The 14760-nt window shown below is 36.1% G+C and overlaps 1 protein-coding gene across 9 annotated transcripts in view; it reads left to right on the top strand.

The window, feature by feature from the left end:
* The window catches only part of LOC123806256 (general transcription factor II-I), a 113939-nt gene that overhangs the window by 35008 nt on the left and 64171 nt on the right, over positions 1 to 14760 (top strand). For all 9 annotated transcript variants that reach the window (XM_045819281.1, XM_045819284.1, XM_045819283.1 and 6 more), the window contains exons 4-9: positions 662 to 796; positions 1829 to 2012; positions 2186 to 2214; positions 6793 to 6847; positions 7347 to 7390; positions 14225 to 14302. In XM_045819281.1, coding sequence (XP_045675237.1) covers positions 662 to 796; positions 1829 to 2012; positions 2186 to 2214; positions 6793 to 6847; positions 7347 to 7390; positions 14225 to 14302 — 525 coding nt within the window. The remainder of the gene's footprint in view (positions 1 to 661; positions 797 to 1828; positions 2013 to 2185; positions 2215 to 6792; positions 6848 to 7346; positions 7391 to 14224; positions 14303 to 14760) is intronic.

The following is a 14760-nucleotide window of genomic DNA, read 5'->3' as shown; positions in this document are numbered from 1 at the left end:
GAGTTCTGCCAGTTGGGAGTCATGCAGTTGGCGAACTTACTTGGCACTGGCACCAGTGCAGCAGAGAAAGTCACTGTAGGGCATTACTACCTATTGCCTTTCACAGTATGACAGTTTTGTATCTGTGTTTAACCTAACACTGTTCATAGCTTTTATTGGGGTTTTATTTTTATTATTTTTTTTGAAGATTTAATTATTTTTAGAGAGATGGGGAGGAGAGGAGAAAGAGAGGGAGAAAAACATCAATGTGTAATTGCCTCTTGCAGGGCCTGTGCTCAATCCACTGAGCTATGTCAGCCTTGGCAAGCTTTTTAGTTTTATATTTTATCCTCATCCAAGGATATAGTTACTGATTTTAGAGAGAGAAGAAGGGAGTTGGCAGAGCAGAGAGAGAAAGAGAAAGATTGATCAGTTAACTTCCTGTGCATTCCCCAATTGGGGATCAAACCCATAACCTTTTTGGTGTACCAGACTATATTCCAAACAACTGAGCCACCTGCTGAGGGCTTTGCTTTTATTTTTAAAATTTCCCCTCTTCCCTTTCCTTTCTGTGTTTATATAATACATCATAAGTGTTAGAAAATTGGAAAAAATAATTGTACTGAAAGTCAGATAATAGGAAATGGGTACAGGCCTTTGTATATCATTAATTATTTTACAGGTGTTGAAGAAGAGGAAAAGGCTGCAGAGATGCATAAAATGAAATCTACAACCCAGGCAAATCGGATGAGTGTAGATGCTGTAGAGATTGAAACTCTCAGAAAAACCGTTGAGGACTATTTCTGCTTTTGCTATGGTAAGGTTATACACTTGAATTTTCTGAAAGATAGATTATGTGACTGAGTTTTCTAAAAGGTAGTTTAACATCATACAACACACTTTCACAAATTGAATGAATTGAATTAATCTGTAAATTTTGGGTGCTAACATTAGGAACAGCCTTATTTTTTATTTGCAGTATGAAGGAACCCAGAAACAAATATAGGATTAGAGCTGTTTGTTTTTTTCCTTAGAGCAGGTTTAGAGTCACAGCAAAATCAAGGGCAGGTCCATAGATCGCCCGAATACCACTTTCCCTCACACAGGCATAGCCTTTTGCCATCAGTGTCCTCAACCAGAGAACCTGCAGTGGCACATTGTAATCATCCAGAGGGAATTGTTTGTTTTTTACATGTATGCCAATTGCCTAGAAAAAAACCCCCTTTTGTTAATCCAATTATGTGGTAACCAAAGCCCTTTTAAGAAAAAAAAGTGGTCAGAGGGGGGTGATACAGGTTATGGTGTAAGGTTGTTCATAAAAGTGAACTCTGGGGGATGGAGTCCCAGCATCCATGGGCTCACTGCCTCGTACATACCAACAGCTTGACAGAATAGTCATTTGTAAACGTAGGTTTTGTTCATCTAATAGGTTTTCAATGAGAATATTAATCAAAAATTGCCTCTTGTGGTAGCAGTTTGATTTGTGAGGTTTCCATGTTCTGAGGCTGAATTGTAAGTGGAAAGATTGTGTTATACCAGAGTGGGACCATCATGAGGAAAGAGAATAGTGCAAGAAATCAACCATTGTTCCTATCTGTGTAGGTTTTATATAAGCATCTTATGTACTTGCTTTTCGGCCCTTTGGATTTGTTGCTGGTTTAGAACTTTGGCTAACATGGGACTAGGGCCCTATGATATTTCAAAGTAGTTTTGAAATTAGATGCCACAAGATAGCATGAATAGCATTTATTGAATCATGATAAACTGATGGTTTAGATTTTAATCTTAACGTTGAATGACGTTTATCTTCTTCCCACCTCACCTCACTCACCACTGTCTCTTACCCCAGGGAAAGCTTTAGGAAAATCAACAGTGGTGCCTGTTCCATATGAGAAGATGCTGCGAGATCAGTCGGCTGTGGTGGTGCAGGGGCTTCCAGAGGGAGTTGCCTTTAAACACCCTGAGAACTACGATCTTGCGACTCTGAAGTGGATTTTGGAGAACAAAGCAGGGATTTCATTTATCATTAAGAGGTAAAGTATTTTTGTCCCTTGCCCATCAATAGTCTATTTATATAAAATTGAATAATTCAGCTTATTTTATTATATTTAAAAACTCATGCTTAGTGTGCAAGTCATTTAAATTTATGCTCTCCAGTAATTTTGGTTTGTGTGTCTTAGAGTTGTTTTGTTTTCTTTCAATGCAGACCTTTCCTGGAGCCAAAGAAGCACCTAGGTAAGGGACTGCTTTGCCTGCGTGATAGCTGGTTGCGTTCCTGAATCCGTTGTGCCAAATTTAATGCGTTGTAATGATTTCTCTTACTTCCTCTGAGAATATGATTTAATATATTTTGGAGTGAGGCATTATGATACTTATATAAACCAATGAAAAGTCTTTGCGAGTAGAATAGTTTTCAGCTCTGCTACTTTGTTTATGATGTGTACTCAAAGTTTCATAGTTGCAATATGAATATGATTTAATTTCTTTAATATTTATTGCATAGGCATGGAATTATTAAGCACAAGAATGTGTGGGGAGGGGATACACAACTATGTGTAAGCATTAAAGGTTTTGAGTGCTGCTGGTCTAATGGAAAAGATGAAAACAATCCATAGTCACCCGAGCAAGGACGTGCTGCAGGAATGGCGAGAGAAAGTGCTGCAGAAGTTTGTTGGAGGAAGGATTCTGTCATAGTCCAGGAAGGCTTTCATGAAGAAGAGAGCATTAAGATGAGCCCTTAAAGAAATGAGGAGGAGTTGAACAGGATTTTCTTTGGGGAAGTCAGCCATTCCATTTGATGGGAAGAGTGATAGTTAGAAGACTGGGACTCCTTGGAGCAAGGTTCATTTGAGACTTTTCAAAATAAATAACCATTGCCATTGGCAACCTCTTAAACAATGTGAGGATAAAATGGAAGGATAATATATACACACCCAAACGTATTTTGTTTTCTGTTAAATAATCTTTATTTTGTTCTCATCATGATGACAAGATTAATTTTTAAAGGCTTTATTGAGGTATAATTGGCATGCCATATGATGTACCAATTTTAAATATATCATTCAGTGATTTTTGAAAGCTGTACAATTAAAAAATTAAAAAACAGAATTTTATAACCATTGCCACAGTCTAATTTTAGAATATTTCCATCATCCCCATCTGTTACTTCATGAATGTTATATAATTGAAACACACAGGTTGTATCCTTACAACATGTCACTTCGGGACGATGCTTCAACCAACTGAGCTACTGGCCAGGGCCTTGAAATTAGCTTTTTTCACTCAGCATAATTGATTTGAGACAACCTTGGCCCAGGATGGTTATGAATGCGGCCCAACACAAAATCATAAATTTACTTTAAACATTAAGAGATTTTTGTGTTCTTGTTAGTGTTTGTGTATTTAATGTTTGGCCCAAGATAGCTCTTCCTCTTCCATTGTGGCCTGGAGATGTCAAAAGGTTGGAACCCCTGGTCTAGGCTGTTGGGCATATCATTATTTTATTCCCTTTTTATTACTGAATATTAAGTATTCCATTGCATGAATATATCAGCCATTTACCCATTTATCATTGATAGACATTTAGATAGTTCCCACTTGGCTGTTATTAACATTAATACTATGACCATAATTAAGTTTTTATGTGTATGTATTTGATTGAATTTCTCTTGAATATATGTATACCTAGGAGTGGAAATTCTGGATCATAGTGCAATTTTTCATTTAACTGAGAAACTCCCAAACTGTTTTTCAAAGTGACCTTTCCATTTAATGTTCTTACTAGCATTGCTTGAGGGTTCAAGTTTCTCCACACTCCTTTTGTTTTTGCCATCTCAGTGAGTGTGAAAATGGTATTTTGCTGTGGTTTTGATTTGTGTAACCGTGATACTAAAGTTGAGTATCTTTTCGTATGCTTACTGGCCATTCAATGTATATATTCTTTGGAGAAATGACTAATCAGATCCTCTCCCCATGGGTTTTTTTTTTTGTTTGTTTTGTTTTTTGTTTTTTTAGATTTTATTTTCAGAGAGAGGAAGGAGGGAGAAAAAGGAGAGAAACTTTGATGTGTGAGAGATACATTGATTGGTTGCCTCTCACATTTCCCCAAGTGGAACCTGGCCCACAAGCCAAGCACCCCAGGCACATTTGCTGACAAGGAATTGTACCAGCAACCTTTCAGTTCACAGGCCAGCACTCAGTCCACTGAGCCACACTAACCAGGGCCCTTTCTACATGTTTCAATTGGGTTATTTGTATTTTTATTACTGAGTTATAAGAGTTCTTTATATATTCTTCCTATAAATATTTTCTCTAGGTCTACAAATTGCCTTTTCATTTGCTTGATAATGTTCTTGTAGGAACAAAAGTTTTAAATTTTTGTGAAGTTCATTTAACTATTTATTACTTTATTTTTGATGTAGTTATCCAAGAGACTGTTGCTGAACCCCAAGGTCCTGAAGATTTGTTAGGTTTTCTTCTGTTAAGTTTTATAACTTTAGTTCTTACATTTAGATATACTTTAAATTTTGAGATAATTTTTACACATGGTAAAGGTATAAATTCATACTCAGTTTGTGTCAGCAGAATTTGTTGAAAAGACGATTCTTTCCTCTAGAATTGCTTTGGCATCTTTGTTAAAATTTCGTTGACTTTGACTTTATTTCTGGGCTTTCTACATGGTGAATTATGTTGTGTGTGAACCAAGACAGTCCATTTGTTTGCAATGTGAATGCTTTTTATTTTTTAATTCTGTTAATGGGGCTAGAATATCCAATAGAACATTTCACCTTGTCCTAGATATTAGCTGGAAGGCTTCCAGGCTTCCGCCATTATGATGTAGTTGTTGTTTTTCTGTGCATGTCCTTTTTAAGACTGAGAAAGAAGATTTCTTTGTCATGTTTAAATTAAAATTCAGACTTTTTTTTCCCTTAAAGCTTTCTAGATTAAACTTAAGTCTGCTATTTGTATTTTGTCAAATCTTTATTTTAGAAACTTGCTTTCAAATGTTGTGGCCTGGGTATTAATCAATGACATTTTTTTTAGGTTTATTTATTTATTTTGTTTAGAGAGAGGGGAAGGGAGGGAGAAAGACAGAGAGAGGAACATCAATACATGGTTGCCTCGCGCGCCCCTATCTGGGGACTTGTCCTGCAGTCCGGGCGTGTGCTCTGACGTGGGATCAAACCCAAGAACTTCTGGTTTGCGGAACGACGCCCAACCCCCTGAGCCACACCAGTCAGAACTAACGAGTATTTCTGTAGGGTGTTTTCTAGTGAGTGGTCTCAATTGGTGGGTTTGTATTACTTGGCTTCTTTGCCATACCAGCTCTCAAAGTAATTGAAATGTTGTGATTGTGATGGGATTATATTTTTTGCTTCTAAAACATTTTAATAGCTTTATTGAGATTTATATCCAATGAACCCACATGTATTTAGAGTGTATACTTTGATGTTTTGGTACTGTGAAACCATCACTACAATCAAGACTGTGAATACACCTTTTACCCCAGAGTTTCCTCACACCCCTGGGTGATTCCTCCCTCTGGTCCTTCCGTCCCTCTTCCCTAGGCCACCACTGATCTGCTGTCACTCTAGATTGTTTGCATTTTCTAGATTATTTTGTGTAAATGGAGCCATATAGTATCTTTTTTGGTTTGACTTATTTGGAGACTTAATTCACGTTGTTTCATGTATCAGCAGTCCATATTTTTAAATTGCTGAGTGGTATTCCATTGTATTGGTACACTGCAATTTGTTCAGTCATTCACCTGTCCTTGAAAATTTGGTTTTTCATTACTTGGCTGTTACAAAGAATGTGCTATTCATATTTTGAGTGCAAGTCTTCATACGAATATATATTTTCATTCTTTTTGGTAAATACATAAAAATTGGAATGTCTAGATCATATGGTAGCTATACATTTAACTTTTTAAGAAACTGCTGGACAGCCCTGGCTGGTGTGACTGATTCAGTGGATTGAATGTTGGCCTGCGAACCAAAAGGTTGCCAGTTCAATTCCCAGTCAGGGCACATGCCTGGGTTGTAGGTCAGATCTCCGGGGCGGGGTGCACCAGAGGCACCCATACACTGATGTTTCCTTCTCTTTTTCCCTCTCTTCCCCTTTCTCTAAAAATAAATGAATAAAATCTTTTAAAAAAAAACTGCTGGACTGTTTTTACATGATGAGACTACATCTTCATCAGCATTTGGTGGGGGCAGCCCCTTCTTTCCTTCCTTTCCTCCTTCCCTCGTTCCTCCCTCCCTCCCTCCCTTCCTTCCTTTCTTCCCTCCTGTTCTTCCAGAACAAAATTCTTGATGCTGAAGTATACAATTCATTGGGTTTTAGTATATTCACAAGATGTACAACTATCACTGTTATATTATTTCAGAGCATTTTCATTACCCTAAAAAGAAACCATATACTTGTCAGCAGCCCCTGTTTTCCGAGTCCTCAGAACCAGCTCTACTCTTAATAGAAATTTTTATTGTTTATACATCAGTAGAGTCTTACTCTACATTCTAGAGTAATAGTACATTGCTGTGTTTGTTTCACTGACAAAAGTAAGAGTTTTTTCATTAAAGGGAGGGTGCTGTTGGTGAGGGGATAAAACTGGTCAGATCTTTGTCATCCCTAATTACCTTCCTTATAAGGGAACACAAAAGGCACTTTTATAAACTAGTGCAATACTCACTCTAGTATGACCCACAACTGTGAACTCCCTTCTCCCAGTTCATTCTATATTTAGGACCTTTGGGAGTATTAGTCATATTTCAAGTGTTGTAAGAACTTAAATCTCTTTTTTTGTATATATAGGTGGTCGTGTGATGGTAACAGATACTGAAAGGTCAATGCTATCTCCAGGTGGAAGGTAAAAAAATTAATTAGTACTAATTAACTTGTACACTTCACCAAGTTTTAGTTTTTAAATTACTGAGTTACTGGAATATTGAAAAGGCCTATGTCACACATGTTGAAGATTAATATGCAATTGAATCATTTGGGGGATCCTGTGAAGATGCAGTTTTTGACTTACTAGTTCCGCATGAAAGTAGTTCCTGGGTGAAAGTGATGTGATTGTCTGATGATCAGATTGTAGATAGAAAGTCCTTGTAGGTAAAGTGGAATTTGAAAGTTAATTTGCTACTCTGTATTGTTTTGTTAATACTCCCCCACCCCAAAAATGCTCAATTAGAATTAAAGTACTACATTCAGTCGACAGGTCATATTCAAGGAATAAATACGTAAATTCCAAAGCTGATTCAGTGTGCATTCAGCTTGGTCAGGTGAATGATTTGATGCTGAGATGCAGTGCATGTGAATGCTGTGTGAGTGGCCCTCACCGATGCAGAGCTTCCTTTCCCTTTCAGTTGTGGCTCCATCAAAGTGAAAACTGAACCGACGGAAGAGTCTGGTAAGTACTGGTGCTTTTAGAAGCAATTATGAAATTTAAGTAAGGAAGCCTTTTAATATAGTAGGTTATATTTGGACTCATTACTTATTATTTTGATGAGAAGTACAAATTTATTTCAATGGTGACATTATTTGTTAGTGTTAGCATATTATACGAAACTCAAAAGATAGTAATTTGTTTGATAAATGGTAGCTAGAGAAATTTGCTAATTACACTTTTGTGGACAGAATTTTTAAATAGTTTTTACTTTTCAGTTATACCGGAATAATGATATAAAATGCCAGCTAGGTTTTTTTTGTTGTTTTTTTACAAAAATTAATATACTACTCTCATTCTCCTTTTCCTTTTGCATACTCCCATTTTCTACTCTCCAAGGAAACTGTTGTTAACTCAAAGCTTTTTTTGCTATATTTGGTTCCTGATTGCTTATTTTTAAATGTTATGTTCATAATGTTATTTCACATAGAATTTTTAGATAGCTTTACTGAGAGATACTTTATATGCCAGGGAATTTATCCATCTTAAGTGTATAATTCATTGATGTTTAGTAGATATACAGTTTTGCAGTGGTCAGTACAGTCTAATTTTAGAACACTTCCATCACCCCAACTAGAAACCTAGTTCCCGTTTTGAGTCACTCTCTGTACCCAACACTGATTCAAGTTTAGTCGGCATTTAATACACATGGAATCAAAGAGTACATAATGTTTTACATTTTGCTTCTTTTACTTTGCATCATGTTTTGAGGCTCACCTTCAATAAACGTTATAGTGCATTTAAGTGGTTCATACCTGAATGTTTTTCCATTCTACTAATATGCTATCTTTTCTTTATCCAAATACCATTTGGTAGACATCTAAGTTTTTCCCACTTTTTGGTTGTTTTGAATACCACTGCTGTGAACATCCACTTATTTATCTTTGTTTGAAAATATGTCTTCTTTTCTTCTGAGTGAATGCCTAGGAGTGTTGCTGTGTCTCCGGCAATTCTATGCTTAACTTCAGCTACCGACAAACTTTTCCCAAGTGGCTGTACCATTTTTTGTCTTAACACAAGCGTATGAGGGTTTCTGTTTCTCCATATCTTGATCAGTAGTTGTTATCATCTGTCTTTTTTTTTTATTATAGCTGTCCTAGAGGGTTTCTTTTCTTTTTCTTTCTTCTTTTGCTTTTAAATAGACATTTTATGGCAGTGTTAGCAAGCTTGGCCAGAAAGTACAGAATGTTCCCATACACCTTCTACCTCCACACATGCACAGCCTCCCTTGCGATTAGCCTCCCACATCAGAGTGGTGCATTGTTCATATTGATGAACCTACCGTGATACATCATGATCTCAAAGTCCATAGTTTACATTAGGATTGTGTCTTGCACATTCTGTGGATTTTAACAAATGTATGATGACATGTATCCACTATTACAGTAACATACAGAGTAGTTTCACTGTCCAAAAGATTCTCTGTGCTCTGCCTTCTCGTTTCTGTCCCCTGACACCTGGCCATCATTGATCTTTTTAGTATGTCCAGGATGTCTTATGATTGTGGTTATAATTTGATTTTCCTAATGATTTTGAGTGTGTTTTTATATGCTTATTTGCCATTCATATATCATGTTTGATGAAATGTCTGTTTATCCCTGGTTGGTGTGGCTCAGTGGATTGAGTGGTGGCCTGCAAACTGAAAGGTTGCTGGTTTGATTCCAGGCCAGGTCCCTCTCTGCGGGCATGTGAGAGGCAACCAGTTGATGTATCTTTCACACGTCAAATGTTCTCTTCCTCTTTCTCCCTCCCTTCACATCTTTCTAAAAATAAATAAAATCTTTAAAAAAATCTATTTAAATCTTATCCTAATTTTAAATTGGATTGTTTGTTTTCTTGCCTTTTTTTAGAGTTATATGAGCTTTTTATATATTCTGCCTACAGATCTATTGTTAGAGATAAGGTTTCATACATACATTGTAGTCTGTGGCTTTTGTTTCTTCGTTTAAAACTTTATTTATATTTTATTGCATTTTTCCCCTTACCATTTAGTCCACTTATATTCCCCCTAAAATTTTTTTAAAAGATTTTATTTATTTATTTTTAGAGAGGGGAAGGGAGCAAGAAAGAAAATCAGTGTTAGATTGAAATGTTGATCGGTTGCCTCTCATATGTGCCCTGAATGGCGACTGAACCCTCAACTCAGGCATGTATCTTCACTGGGATTTGAAACTTGTGACCTTTCACTTTGTGGGATGATGCTTAACCCACTGAGCCACACTGGCCACAGGTTTTTCCTTCATTTTTTAATTGTTTTGTTTTGAAGCCTAAAAATGTCTATTTCGATGCAACCCCGTTTTCCAATTTTTTTTAATGGCTTGTGCTTCTGGTGTAATATTAGAAAAACTTTGCCCACCTAAGTCATAAAGATTTTTACGGTTATGTTTTCTTTTGAATTTTATAGTTTTAGCTATTATGTTTAGGCCTAAGATACATTTTAAATTAATTTTTGTACATGTGGTCAAGTAAGGGTCTAAATTCATCATTTTGTATGTAGGTATACTGTTGTCCCAGCACCATTTATTGAAAAGATATCCTTTCCTCATTAGATTGCCTTAGCACCTTTGTCAAAAGTCATGTGGCCAAAATTAGTTTCCTTTCTATTCCCTTGAACTTGAATATTTATTTTTATCCCAGTATCACATTGTACCACATTGTATTTTATGTAGTTCTAAAATTTGGTTTTGTTTCCTGTTAACATAAAGAAAATGAGGATATCATTATTATGTTTTTAACGTTTATTGATTTTAGAGAAGAGGGCGAGGGGAGAGAGAAACATTGATTGGTTGCCTCCCATTTGCTCCCTGATTGGAAATTGAACCTTCAGCCCTTTGGTGCCTGGGTTGATGCTCTAACCAACTGAGCCACCCTGGCCAGGGCAAGGATATAGAGAAATGAGGAGGGAGGAAGAGACAGAGAGAAACATCAATGTGGGAGAGAACCACCTATCAATTGCCTCACCATAGGTATGTGCCCTGACCACACATCAAACTGGTGACCCTTTGCTTTGCCAGATGATAGCCAACAAACTGAGCTGCATTGGTCTGGGCTGTACCATTTACTTTCAGTACTTTTCCTTTTTCCACTTCTACTATATAGTTACAATTATTTTTACTGTTCAGGTTCTGTCAGATCTCAGTGTGATCTGGAAACTTTTACTTAATATTTGCTTTCTTGCCATGTTTCGTTTCTAGAGGCATGAGTGATTTTGCTTATTTAAAGAGGACACAGCTCTTCATGACTTGATTACAATTATGTTACAATTTTTTTGTAATTCTGGTTTTATGATAAAACTAAGAATGAAAGCAACTTGAAGTAATGTATAACTTTAAAGGATCATTGTATGTTTTATCATCACCCTCTGTGATGGCAAAGAAAAATGGTATTTACAGTATTTTCTTTTTTAAAAAGAATTTATTTATGTATTTTCACAGAGATGAAAAGGGAGGGAGAAAGACTGGGACAGAACCATCAGTTGGTTGCCTCTCTCATGCCTCCAATTGGGGATCTGGCCCACAACCCAGGCATGTGCCCTGACAGTGAATCAAATTGGCAACCCTTCGGTTTGCCCACTGGCAGACAGTCCACTGAGCCACACCAGCCAGGGCTACAGTATTTTCTTATCAAAGGAATAATTAAAATATGTAACATGAACATAGGCTGTAGGTGGGGTGCAAACATTTTCATTATGTAAAAACTCATTTTCATGGCATTGCAAAGTAATGAGATTGTTGGTTTGACCTCTTGAAGAAGATGGGAGCTAGTTTATAATTGTATTGTACCTGAATTCTCTGTTGTAGAGTATGTCATTGTGGGGCTTTTACTGTGCCCTGAAATGAGTTAAAAAATCATCTTAGATGCAGTTAATTTTAGATTTAGGATTCATCTAGGAATACAAGGAAGATTTTAGAACTCTTAATTCATTTTCTTATTTTATTGAACAAATGGAAGTGTCATCTGGGCAGATTATGGAAAGGCAGTATAAATTCTTAACACGATTGGATGGACTATTATATATAATTGCAAATGCCACCTCATCATTATATTTAATAGTGAACTCTACTAGAAGCACTCCTTATAAGAAAGAAGCACATTTTTACCAGTTTTCTTACCAATGCTTTAGATATACCAACCAATGCAAATATGAAGTATAAATAAGTAGAAAGTGGAGGGCACCATTAACTTTCACAGGTGATATTATATTTATAGAACACAAAGAGAATCAATTAGACAGCTGATGAGCACAAAACATTCATAAGCTTATTTTTACTTAAGTATGCGTTAAAAATTCCTGATAAAATAATAACTTGGATTAAAAGCACTTGAAAACAATTTAATAATCTTTGGATGCTTTTTAAAAAATGATTTTATCCATTTTTTATTTTTAGAGAGAAGGGAAGGGAGGGAGAAAGAGGGAGAGAAACATCAAAGTATGGTTGCCTCTTGTGTGCCCCCCACTTGGGACCCGGCCCACAACCCAGGCATATGCCCTGACTGGGAACTGAACCAGCAACCTTTTGGTTCAGATGCCAGCTCTCAGTCCACTGAGCCACACCAGCCAGGGTGAAAACTATTTTCTTTAGTTGAAAATATTCTTTGCAAAGCTTCTCAAATCGCATGACACCAATGCAGTATTAAGTTCATCATAGGACTTGTATGATTATGGTTGAGTATCTTAGTCTGAAATGTGTACAGACACTCATTTGGTTTTGGGGTTTTTTTTTAGTGATTAGTTAGACTATTCAGATTTCACCACCTTGTTTATTTCTTGATGCTTGCTATTTGAGAGCATTACTTATTCCTGCAATCATATGAGGAAAACAAATTTTTTTTGAAAGTTCTTATGGTCTAGCTTCATTAGATTGCTCAGCAAAGGATATTCATTTATTTTTTAATTATTAAATTTTTAAAAAGTATTTTCTTCATATAGGTCGTATACATTTTTTTTTACTCATTTTTTAAAAAGATTTTATTTATTTATTTTTAGAAAGGGAAGGGAGGGAGAAAGAGAGAGAGAGAGAGAGAGAGAAACATCAGTGTGCGGTTGCTGGGGGCCATGACCTGCATCCCAGGCATGTGCCCTGACTGGGAATCAAACCTACGATGCTTTGGTTTGCAGCCCATGCTCAATCCACTGAGCTACGCCAGCCAGGGCTAAAAATAATTTATTTCAGTTACAGTTGACATTCAACGTTATATTGGTTTCAGGTATATAGCCTAGTGGTTAGACACTTAGATAACTGCTAAGGTGCTTCCCCCTATAAATAAGCCTAGGACACCCCCAATGCCATATCTAGTTATTAACAATATTATTGACTATGTTCCCTATGCTGTACTTTACACCCTTGTGACCATTTGGTAACTGCCCATTTGTACTTTTTAATCCCTTTACCATTTTCACCCTTTAAAAAAAATTCTTACCTGAGGATATGTTTATTGATTTGAGAGAGAGAGAAAGGGCGGATACGTTTATTGATTTGAGAGAGGAAGGGAGGGAGAGAGGAAGAGAAATAATGATTGGTTGCCTCCTGAACCGATTGGTTCAACTCACCCCAACTGACAGTTGAACCCATAACCCCGCAACTTGAGTATGTGACTTGACGAGTTGTTGAACCTGCAACTTTATAGTGTACCACATGACACTGTAGCCAACTGAGTCACCTGGCCAGGGCTTCACCCTATTTTCTCACAATACAGAGTGAGGCAAAAAGAGACTTACACTTGTGAACACACCTTTATTCTTGTGTTATTATTTATTAATTATTGTATTATTTTCCATATGAACAAATGTATACTTACTTTTGTCCCACCCTGTATATGAAGAATATATCTTTAATAAGAATTTATTAAAGAATTTGTTAAGAATGTTTCTTAAAAATTTTAATTGAGATCATACAAAGTATAAATGAAAAATAAGCACACCTGTAACCAAACACTCACATCAGCATACTGAACAGTAGTGATACGCCAAGAAGGCCCTCTCCTGTCCCCTTCTCATTGTTCTTCTCCCAAAGCCAACCACTTGGTTCTTTTTTTTAACCAGAGTTTTATGTGTTTTATTTTATTTTTTCTTCAGCTTTATTGAGATATAATTACCATTATTTCAGTTTTAATAACTAAGATTTCTTTTCCCTAATTTTGACTTTTCTGTATGTGGAATTATATAACATGATTGCTTTTATATCTGGCTACAAAAGTGCACTTCAACTTACCACCCCTCTGATTGTGAGCAAAGGATTCTACATAAAGGTGTGCTTTTGTACTCTTATTAACAAAGCAGTTTTTTAGGAGGAAGAAAATCAGTATATCTCATTATTAAAATGGATAAAAATTATGCCGTCTTTACTCTGAAATACTGAGTCGTTAAAACCTCATTGCCTGAGTTCTTGAAATACTTTTTATTTATTGTTCCTTGATTGGCAAGTGTACCTGTAATATATATTAGAATAAAGTACTCACAAGTAATTTTCAATGGCTGGTAAAAGTATTTTTAATAGTGAATGAATACAGAGTGTGACTAATTTTCTTTAATTCCAAAGACAAGAACTGTTAGAGAAAAATTAGCAGGAAAATATCCCAGAATATTAATAGTAGTTAAAATTTTGTCTAGGTTGGATTTGGGTTATTCCCCTCACCACCCCCTACTACCTCCAACTCCTGCTGCCTAGCATAGTTTTGTCTTTCAAAGTGTTTAAAATATGCATTACACTGCATTATTAGGAGGGCAGAAGAGATTTCCCTGTACCACTTAACTGAATGTCCTAAAGTATAATCATGTAATTTCATTTGCTCTTACAGGTATTTCCTTGGAAATGGCAGCTGTGACAGTGAAGGAAGAATCAGAAGATCCTGATTACTATCAGTATAACATTCAAGGTAATCCTATCTAATACAATTGTTCTTTCCAAAAATTATTACTGGTGAAAATTTAAATTGATCAATTGCCTGAGTTCTTGAAATGCTTCTTATTTATTGTTCCTTGATTGGCATGTGTACCTGTAATATATACTAGAATAAAATAGATTTAAAAAATTAGGCAGTACAATAAACTTAATTACAGGGGAAACATAGAAAAGCCATTACTATTCATGAAAGGTACAGTAAAAGCAGCACAACCTAGAATTCGGTTCCAGTTTCTGATATTTGCAAGGCATGAATGATCTTCTGAAACTTTAATAGTTATTTAAAAAAATTTTTTTTAAATTAATTTTAAGGAGCAGGAGAGAGGAATATTGATTTATTGTTCAACTTATTTATACATTTATTGGTCGATTCTTGTATGTGCTCTGACTGGGGATCAAACCTACAACCTTGGTGGATTGGGTGGATGCTCT

This window comes from Phyllostomus hastatus, unplaced genomic scaffold, assembly GCF_019186645.2.
Source record: "Phyllostomus hastatus isolate PE091 unplaced genomic scaffold, TTU_PhHast_1.1 phas_scaffold_385, whole genome shotgun sequence".
Taxonomy (NCBI): domain Eukaryota; kingdom Metazoa; phylum Chordata; class Mammalia; order Chiroptera; family Phyllostomidae; genus Phyllostomus; species Phyllostomus hastatus.
Note: the sequence above shows the minus strand (reverse complement) of the source record. Positions and strands in the feature narration are given on the sequence as shown.